At 38.7% G+C, this 10,267-nt stretch overlaps 3 protein-coding genes across 3 annotated transcripts in view; 1 reads left to right on the top strand and 2 right to left on the bottom strand.

Moving 5' to 3' along the window:
- The window catches only part of LOC117304347 (E3 ubiquitin-protein ligase NRDP1-like), an 8,374-nt gene extending 7,162 nt beyond the window's left edge, over positions 1-1,212 (top strand). Inside the window, exon 2 of the mRNA XM_033788749.1 lies at positions 1,130-1,212. Coding sequence (XP_033644640.1) covers positions 1,130-1,132 — 3 coding nt within the window. The 3' untranslated portion in view covers positions 1,133-1,212. The remainder of the gene's footprint in view (positions 1-1,129) is intronic.
- LOC117304346 overlaps positions 1-3,598 on the bottom strand; it is a 5,535-nt gene extending 1,937 nt beyond the window's left edge. The window contains exons 1-8 of the mRNA XM_033788748.1: positions 3,511-3,598; positions 3,181-3,393; positions 2,681-2,923; positions 2,286-2,361; positions 1,728-1,937; positions 1,187-1,528; positions 742-882; positions 424-622 (exon numbers count right to left, since the gene is read on the bottom strand). Of these exons, the coding sequence (XP_033644639.1) occupies positions 424-622; positions 742-882; positions 1,187-1,528; positions 1,728-1,751 (706 nt within the window). The 5' untranslated portion in view covers positions 1,752-1,937; positions 2,286-2,361; positions 2,681-2,923; positions 3,181-3,393; positions 3,511-3,598. The remainder of the gene's footprint in view (positions 1-423; positions 623-741; positions 883-1,186; positions 1,529-1,727; positions 1,938-2,285; positions 2,362-2,680; positions 2,924-3,180; positions 3,394-3,510) is intronic.
- LOC117304345 (monocarboxylate transporter 7-like) overlaps positions 1-10,267 on the bottom strand; it is a 35,739-nt gene that overhangs the window by 22,562 nt on the left and 2,910 nt on the right. The window lies entirely within an intron of this gene.

The raw sequence follows: 10,267 nt of genomic DNA, 5'->3' as shown, positions 1-10,267 counted from the left end.
AGACGAAAATATAAAATATTTCAATTGGTTTTTGAGGCGCACGATTGCATTCATTTGCTTTTATCGCTTCATTTTCATCACCGTCATCATGGCCTGAGTGACCACTGCTTTAACATTATACTGGGCAAGGGTATGTTTTACTTGTGTCAGTCATTGATACAATAGGGAGGTTTAGATGCACATTATGTGAAAGCAATTAAAAGCATTTTAGGCGTTCAAATGCACATTTATGTACACTGTAACCACCGGAACAATTTGGTAATAAATTCCATAGTGAAAAAAGATCATTGTCACTGATGAGTTATTTTATTGAAGTTTTGCCTACATGTGTAATTTTATGATCGCCCCATAAGTGCAAACACCTGTGCTCTCAGTCAAAATGGTTTGTTTATGTAGCCCCAAAATATGATCCTAAAATGTTACCAATGCGATGCAAGCTTCCATCTGTTATACTGTTGCAGTGGTGTATGTCGGCAAATTTCAACATTATTTCGTTGAAATTGCTGCCAATGGTTGCTGACTCACGGATGAGGTCAAGGTGCTTTGCTATGGGGATGTCTTCAAAAGCCATACATTCAATGGTTGTGCGAGGAGCTGATGTCAGGTCTGATATGACTTGGGGCTGTATGAAATAAGAAAATTAAATTACAAGTGACATTAATCATTGTGGATTACCAAAGAAATAAAAGCAACAAAAAACACGACAAACAAACAAACTTGTTTTCACTTAATGTATTTTACCTGACAACACTTGTGCACATGATTGCCAACAAAGGCCTTGCCATGGTACGCTTGTCGCTGTACTTTATGCTTTTGTAGAACCTCATCCAGTGAGCTAGCAACCACTCCAGTGCCAAAGGCTAAATCAATGGTGGTGTTCTCCTGAAACAATATAAACAAATGTAAACTCATGAACATTGAACATTTCCAGTCAATTATTAAATGAATCTTACTCAAAGTTTTGTATTTTGAAAAAACAAAAACTCAGATAATCAGTTCATGATTAAAGTATGCATTGAAAAATTGCCAGGTTATAATACTATTCACAAGTATCTTTCATTAAGTCACAAGTATCTTTCATTACTTGAATTAGTTTATTTTGTCACATTTTTTGTTCAATTCTTTTCAGTGATCCTCCATGTTTTACATAACTTCAAAATTCAAGTGAATCCAACCAATGTCATACCAAATCATGTATCTCAGTCCTCAGTTGTAAGGCACGTTTCGCCATGTTATTCGATTGGTCGTCGTCGTCGTTCAACTGTCCGTAGAGCATGTGCAGTGGAAGTTCCTCCTCTATTTCATCCAGCTTCGCCTTCTTCTTTTCGATGTCAAGCTGGAGCTGCTGCTGGGCCTTGAACACTGCAATGACCTCCTGATCAAAATTGGTCTCACAAGCCTCTGATGGATCTGCATGCTGAACACGTAGCTTGAAGATCTTAACATCAAGGTTGTGGCAGTGGCTCTCCAGCATGTCGTACAGCTTTTTATATATCCCAAGGGATATATGCAAGCTTGGCAGTACAACCTGACAATAGAAAATAAAAGGTAGATGTCAACAACACCCACAATTATGTTCAAGTACAGACATAGTACACTATCCTTTTCACAGTTGATTCTATTTATAATTGTACCTGCAAAACCAACAGATTAAAAAGAGGGGGGAATACAGGTAAATTTTAACTAAGAATTTTTAGTAGAATCAACCACGGATTAGTTAGACTCACATGGTCAATTTCGATGTCGATCATAGGTTTAGCAACAACAACTATGCGAGATGTCCTTTGCTAGAGTTCTCTTTAATCCATGTGCCAAGTAAGCCTGGTAGTCTTTGTGAAGAGTCTTGCATGTGCGTGGAGTTGTGTGCTGGTCACGATCAGTAGGAGGGAGTTGCATATGTTGCTTTGAGGCATGGCAGAACAAACCGCAGTATCGTGCTGGGTAAAACAAACATAGGCGAACTTTAAATTTAATTGACACAGTAGTAAAATCAACCGGTGTTTACCATAACACCATGGAATGACACAATGAAACTTCAAAGAACGAAAAGAAGAAAAAAACATGCCCGTCAAAACGTCGAGCTGTAACCACCATAATCAGCTCTCGAGAATCTATATTCTTTTCTCATACAGCAATCTTCCGTCACAAATAAATGAGCCAGTACTACCATTGATATTGTTTAACCAGTTCAATTATGTGTAAAAGATAAGGCCTACACAGTATTATGTGTAATTAAGCTGTATGTAGCTTGTAGATTAATTATCTGAGGGTACTTGCATATTTACCATTACAGCCGCATATTCCATATATCTTCACCAGAAACTCATAATCTCCAAATACAAATAAGCGAAAAGCTTTACCCTTGAAAAGAAGACAAAAATAATTTAAGTATCACTTTATATATGCAGGTATGCAACTTGGGCAACAAAAAAGAGAGGGAAATGTGAGGCTCAGCAAGAGTTGTTTTCAGTTTTCAATGGCATAGGTGAAAGTAAAATAGGAAATCGTGCAGCTTATCTGCGCACAAAAGCTTCATTTCTGTAACTGAGATGAAGTCAATCAAAGTGTAGTTTGTAACAATAAAAATCACACCACTCTGTTTTTATGTTTACAAATAAATTTCCAGGAATGCTTCAAATTTGTTTAATTTAGTCAAACCAATTTGCTTTAAAACACAAACCTCCAATGCTGGTCTTTGAGTCCAGATATTTGATGCATTATTTCAGCCAGGCGTTGAAGATTGACGACAGAGTCTGAAGCCTCGAAACAGCAAATGACAACAGTGTTGTTCTGTGAGTTAGGGTGATGAGTGTTGGCAATCTGAAAGTCCAGTTTAAAGGAGTTCCCTCCCTTATCTCCACCGAATTTCAGCCAGATCTCGTTTGCTGGTATGATTCCGCCATGCCATGTGAGGCTACCATTCCTTTGAAAATTTTAGCAAAACAAATCAAGAAGTAGTTTGAGTGAGATCATTTTAACAAACAATCTTATGCGCAACAAACATTATGCCTCTCGCCCCAAAAAAGTTTGACAAAATACACCTTTAAAATTAATGGAGTAACCATCTTGCTAAACCAAACCGAATGCTGGAAGTCTGGCATTTCTTTGTGGAATGACTATTTGGACCACAACCTGAAAAAAATGTTTCATTGCGATGAAGGGTTGTTTCAGTTTTCTTACATTTCAAGCCTGTCCAAGTAGTCCAATATCATGCTGTGTAGATTCTGCACAGTTACACAAGGCTCTTGAATGGTTCGGAGGCCATCTAACCCAATTGCATTGCGCGAGCTCTGGACCATCAGCTCCATTGTACCAACCAGATTGTCTCCAATAAGTGTAGCTTGTCGATTTCGCATAGCCCTTTCTGATGGTATACCAGCATTGGTCAAATATCTGCAAAATAGAGTAGATTGGTAAACAAAAATTAATGCAAACAAACAATAACCTTACAATGCTATTCAAAAAACAACGCTATTCAAAATTATAATAAAAAAAAATCAATTTTCATACCGCCTGAGCTTTCGTATCTGATCCCATGTCAGGTGGCAGTCTCGCATCATTGCGAGAGTGTGGTCAGTGTCGAGACTGCTAGGGCTGGTCTCAGTGTCGAGACTGCTAGGGCTGGTCTCAGTGTCGAGACTGCTAGGGCTGGTCTCAGTGTCGAGACTGCTAGGGCTGGTCTCAGTGTCGAGACTGCTAGGGCTGGTCTCAGTTGGTGGTCGGGTAAGGGTAGAATCCTTGAGAGGGGGGCGCTTCATCTGAACATATGCTGGCTGTGTTAAAAAAACAAAAACAAAAGTAAAATAGTCAAAACACCTGGGCCACACAACCATAATACAATGAAATTCATATACAATATGTGTTTAATCATATTATAAATAATGTTATATTTATTGGGGCAGGGCGTCTTTGCTATTTAATAAAGTATTTCTGGATCTTTTGTAATTTAAATTTCCTCCCCATCTTTTGTTAGGTAAGGCTGGGGGGGGAACAAAGCTTCAAAGAGGCCACAAACTAAATATATATAAATAAAACAACACTAACAAATAATACAAACTTTCAATACTAACCCGTCCAGGTGTTTTAATTTGCCCAATCCGGTCCTTGTTGCAAAGCTTCAGCCAGGTCCATGCATCGGCTGCTGCCTCTATGTCTGGTTTAATTGTCGAGCCTTTCTCGCGATGTGTTGCCATATCTTTGAGAAGCTTTGCCGCAATACTGGCCTGTGACTCTACTGGGTCAGCGAGCTTTGGTGGGCATGATGGGCAGTGACATTCAAGATACTTGGGGGGTTTAGCTGGACAGAAATGGTTTGCCATCTTTTCCAGATTACCTACAGTACCACATTTCACACACGCAACAAGTAGACTGACTAGTTGAAGCCGCAAGACTCGTGGGCACTGGCTGACTTGGTTTAGGTGGACCATTTGACAACACACAGGACATGGAACTTGACTGGTCTTTTGAACTTGAACCAAGAAGACAGACAAGTAGAACAAAAATTGTGCTCACATGGTGTCTGCACCGGGATGAACTCGGGATGCACTGACATACACAACACACAAATATGGTTTGTTCATTGGTAGACTTCCCTATGATGTCGACAAGGGGTGTTACAGGCCCATAGGATGTCCCGATTAGTGGTGGTATTTCGAAAAGGCTGCCATTATTCTCGATGGGTAACCCAATGCTGTCGTCGTTAGTAGTACTACTACCCTACTACTACTACTACTAGTAGTAGTACTACTAGTAAGATTCTTGCATTTTGTCTTCTTAATTTTTGCTGGTCGGCCTCTTTTCAAGATCACAGAGCAGACTTTGCACGGCCCTACCCTAGGATGTTTTTCCCAAGATATGTCAACAATACACTCCGACGATCTACCATCACTACTTCCCGTAGGCGAAAAAACATACCTTAACGATCGTGCACACTTGGAACAGACATGTTGTGGGTGAACATCGCTGCTGTCTCCCCAGGTACTGACATTGAATGAAGTGTAAATTTCTTTACGGAACTTGCAGCACTCCACAGGGCTTGTGTTGCTCTCGATATGTCTGGTACTTTGCAGCCTTCTTCCACAAATTCTACATAACTTTCTCAACGCTTCCTGATGGAAATCAATCGTGAAAAGGCGACATTACACCGATCAGGCAAACCTGACAGTGTGATGTTTACAAAACGCGTTGCGAAATAGCGGTGAAACGTAAACAAACCCTTTCCCGTTACTACTTTACGTGTAGTTTGTGTGATCCCCAGCCATTGTATTCGTGTGTCCGTCTTGATGATACGAACTGTACGGTTTATATTAACGCCGTGAACTTTGACACCGTTCAATTCGTTTTCCCGCACTTGGGTTTACATAATTTTACGTGTAGTCCGTGTAATTCTCATACCATGTACGCGCGCACTCATATGATTATCACGAAGTGTATGGTTTTATTATGAACCTGCACTTTTACACTTTTACCGTCTGCGCTTGGAAATACTCTTGGAAATAAAGCAACTATTTACAAAAATCTAGTAGGATATAGGTGTCAGAAAATACGTTTTTACATATAATATATGTTGGTTATGTTTGTAAAAATGACGAAACAATAGTTAATGAGTTTTCTAAACAGTTGTATCAATTTTTTTCTCTCGAGTTATTCAACTCATTGGAATGAAAAGAAAAACTGCTTTTTAATTCGATATATTATGATTTACTCGACAAGATTGGGGAAATATACTCCAAAGGAAGTTCCTTTACGTTAATAAAACATCGGAAATAAGTATCGACACTGGTGCATTCAAAATAAGTGAACATATCAGCGCTATTCCCTACACACTACAAGCATCCCACGGCACTGCACGTCTTCACTGCATTGTGTGCACGCGTATATTAATTACTTGAGTAACGAATTACTGTACACACGAATGCATCGGCTTATGTTATGCACGCGCAATGGAATTGAAACAGGAGATATCGCTCGTGACTCCAGCCAATCATACGGCTTCCCCTTCGACCAACAGGTGGCCCATATCAAAACCAGACAATCACACATGTAAGGAGATATCGCTCGTAACTCCAGCCAATCATACGGCTTCCCCCTTCGACCAACAGGTGGCCCATATCAAAACCAGACAACCACACAGGTAAGAAGATATCGCTCGTGACTCCAGCCAATCATACGGCTTCCCCCTTCGACCAACAGGTGGCCCTTATCAAAACCAGACAACCACACATGTAAGGAGATATCGCTCGTGACTCCAGCCAATCAGACTCGTAAGAGGGAGTTCGGGTCAGGGTTTTGTAGACGTGCAACCCGACGTCTGAAACGACACAACCCTGTTGAATTCCACAAGGATGCCATGCCACTGGAGCTTCTAATTTCAATCCAAGATGGCGCGGGTTACGGCTTTAACAGTATAGATAGAAAAAACACCCTTGTCACAAGAGGTTGTGTGCTTTCAGATGCTTGATTACGAAACCTCAACATCTAATTCTAAGGTTTGGAAATAAAATTTGTGGAAAATTACTTCTTTCTCGAATACTAAGTCACTACAGAGGGAGCCATTACCCACAATGTTTTATATTATCAAAAGCTCTACATTATTCGTTACCAAGTAGGGTTTTATGTTAACAATTATTTTGAGTAACTACCAAACCTGTCGTGTCTATACTACCTTGGTCCATATCAGAAACACCTGCCTCGTGATAAAGGGAAGGCTAATGCATATTTTGATTAAAAAATAAATTATGAGAGCTAATTTTGATTGTATGCATTCAGACTCTAATGGGGTTTACTTGCATACCGTAATCAAATAGAGCTAAACTATGCAGGGTAACAAATCAACCATGACGAATACGTGATGGTGTTATTTTGTCTTTCTGCAAAGTTGAATTTTAAAACAGTAACAAATTATACCCGGATAAATAAAAAGTAAAAAAAAAAATGGAGGATTTAAGATATAATTTTCTTCCCTGAAGCTGTGTACAAACGGTCCTTCGGGTTATCAGTCAAATTAACACAAAGTTCACATTTTTGTCACTGGTGTCCACCTCACTTTCTTACTGTCAAGCAGTTTCTGAATTGAGCCCTTGCAAGTTTGTTTTCTACGCTTTTCGAGGTGAAGGGCCTAACAATAAACAGCCTTCGACAGAAAAATTGTTGCGCTGTCTGATAAAAATAAAAGGCGTCTGGCCTGAATTTGTTTTGATTGTTTGAGTGAGAAATTACCGCTTTCTTAATTTTTTTTTTATGTTAACCATTATTTTGAGTAAATACCAACAGTGTTCATTGCCCTTAAAGACACTGGACCCTATTGGTTATTGTCAAAGACCATTCTTCTCACTTTGTGTATCTCAACATATGCATACATAGCAAACCTGTGAAAATTTGAGCTCGATTAGTCGTCGAAGTTGCGAGATAGTAACGAAAGAAGAAACACCCTTGTCACACGAAGTTGTGTGCGTTTAGATGTTTGATTTCGAGACCTTAGCTTCTAAAATATGAGGTCTCGAAATCAAATCAATGGAAAATTACTTCTTTCTCGAAAACTTTGTCACTTCAAAGGGAGCCGTTTCTCACAATGTTTTATACCACCAACCTCTCCCCATTTCTCATCACCAAGTATTAAGGTTTTATGCTATTTTGAGTAATTACCAATAGTGTCCACTGCCTTTAAGAATTGTTTTCTTTGCAAAATTTCAGACATTTGTATATACAGCGATGGCATACATAATTTTCCTTTTCCCGTTCAATTTCAGCACAAGTAAAACGATACTTTTATTAAAACACATTCATATTCACTTTTTTCTCGCCAATGTGTGAGTGTGGGCAGGACGGGCTGGTGGGGTCAAGCCTTGAAAATAGGCATTGTTATATACCAGCAACGCTGAGATCAAACAGATGGGCTCATCTCCAAATATTAACATCCACAATTTTATTAGGTGCACTAATAATGGCCTCATTTGGGGTTAGAAATGTGACGTCATGAATGAATATTAAGAGAGGCATAGGTCTATAAAGAATAGATCTCATAATGCAAACGTTGTGCCCACATACCTTACAGGAAATTCTGTATGTTACAGTGTCCGGACCGTCATTGAGTGTCGGATATTGAGCTAAAATTTATATAAGAAGACACTATAATGTTCTGTTAATTTGGTCAAATTTATGGTCAGACATTTTGACCTTGGATCATTGGTGTTGTTTTTCAGTTACTTAATAATTTACTTCTTTATTTTAAGCTGCATAAGCCGGTTGGGTCACCCAGCATATCTTCGGTTTATGTATCCGAAAAAAAGAATGTTCGAATATTTATTAATTGTGCTTTTAATTGTTTGTGTGATAGGTCTAATTGATGTATTGATTAGTTTTCTCAATTTAGTTTTTTAATTTGACCAGCTGTTCAATCCATAACAAACTAACACGTAATTACATGCATGCAATATTGCTATGCATGCCAGTCCTAATCAGTGTTTAAGTCGGGTCCGTGATCAAGGCTGGGTCAAAGTCTGAAATGGATCCTCTACTGGCTCTGCAGTTGTTGTTTTTTTCCCAAAGAGTTAAGACTAAGTCTAATCTCGAGTTAAAACGAGTTACACGTCCCAACTCAGGACTAGCCTTAAGTTTATAAAACAAATAAAGTGTCATAGGACTGGTCCTAAGTTAGGACCATCTTTGTGAAATTGACCCCAGGGTACATAAGCTTACGAAGTCAACTAAACTCTGCTGATTTAAGGTACTTATTCTCTGAAGCCTTCTTAGGCCTTTGTAAGCATCTACGTGTTACATGCACTGAACGGATCATCACGTGTCTTGTAAGGTGAGGTTTCCAGTCTCCTGACGGTGACTAGAGCAAGCCAGTCCAAACGTTGAGACCAATTTCAAGAGCTGACTCTGCGACAGTGCAGTTGATTCTACAACCTAAAGTAGTAGAGAACGCACGCCCTCAGCACTATTCCCAAAAGTTAGACTATAAAGACCGGTGTGGCGGCCTCGGAGCTCTGGCGTACTCAAGAGCTCTGGTGACGTCACCGCGGTTCAGCTGGGTGTGAAGAACAACGGATAAACAAATCTATCTATTTGCCTGTATTTTTATCGCTAAAGTATACACTCCTATTTTATTTTTTGGTTTGTCAGCTAGGGCGGTTCCAAGCTGTTATAATTTTGGTTAAGTACACCAGACTCTTACTTTGCTTTTCCAGCATAATTTTATTAGGAAAAACAACATGATTTTAAACTTTTGAAAACAACTTCAAGAAAAGTCTTTAATTTAAACCCCAAAAAATGAAAATTGTAAGTTAAAAATGAACCTAATCGTGAAAATGTACCCCGTGAAGTACTTTGTAATGTGATAGTAGAGGATTTTTATTTAGATGACTCTGTACATGTTATAGTATAGTGTTTCAGCTGTCATCAAAAACAATTGACTTCCCAGTCAATGTGGATGATGCAAAGGATGACATACACTGAGACGTAGATGTCACCTTGAACTAAGCTGTTGTGATAGCAAATGCATAACAGAAAAGGGTGGCTGTGTCAATATCAATGTCCAACTCTTAATGAAATATGAATACCAAATCAACAATTATTAGACTACATAAACTAAAGTGTCCTTCAGAGGTTTACCAAGACCTTGTTTTACTTCAATCCATTACATTGAAAAACAGTTGAAAAATTCTTTAAAATAAATTGTTTTACTGGTAAGACAATTTTAAGCCATGCGTGTGAACACTAAAAGTTGACCTGTTCAAAAACAGGGACCACTGAAAAATTGATATACTATACAATTTACTGTATCATTGCTGAGTATGACTTCACCTGGTAGGCATACGTGTTTAAGTAGTGTAGGCCTACATTATAAAAGAAGATGATCAACGGTTTGTGCTTTTAACAACAGAAAGCCGAAATTATGTTCAAATAATAAAATATATTTTGTTATTAGAAAAAAACACCAACTCAAATACTTTCACAAAATACATTGAAAGCACCTATTGGTCCCTCTGCCAGTGAAATTTGATTACTGATCTACCCAACACACTTTAAATAGCTCAAAAGAATGTTTGAGTTATACATTCAAAACTTTGTATCTGATATCTGACCTGTAACCGGGTACCTGACCTGTATGGTATCCCGACAACATCTATACGGAACCACAGCAGAACCTGACTATTTATCGCGTGTAAAATACTGTCGTCTTCTAAGTTTTTCTGTATGTTTTTAAATTTGATTTTTAAGGGCGAAGGTCTTAAAATTAGCCTTGGTATCCATCATTTTCGGA

Source organism: Asterias rubens, chromosome 21, assembly GCF_902459465.1.
Source record: "Asterias rubens chromosome 21, eAstRub1.3, whole genome shotgun sequence".
NCBI classification, from domain to species: domain Eukaryota; kingdom Metazoa; phylum Echinodermata; class Asteroidea; order Forcipulatida; family Asteriidae; genus Asterias; species Asterias rubens.
The sequence above is the reverse complement of the archived record's forward strand: the minus strand, read 5'-3'. Positions and strand labels throughout refer to the sequence as shown.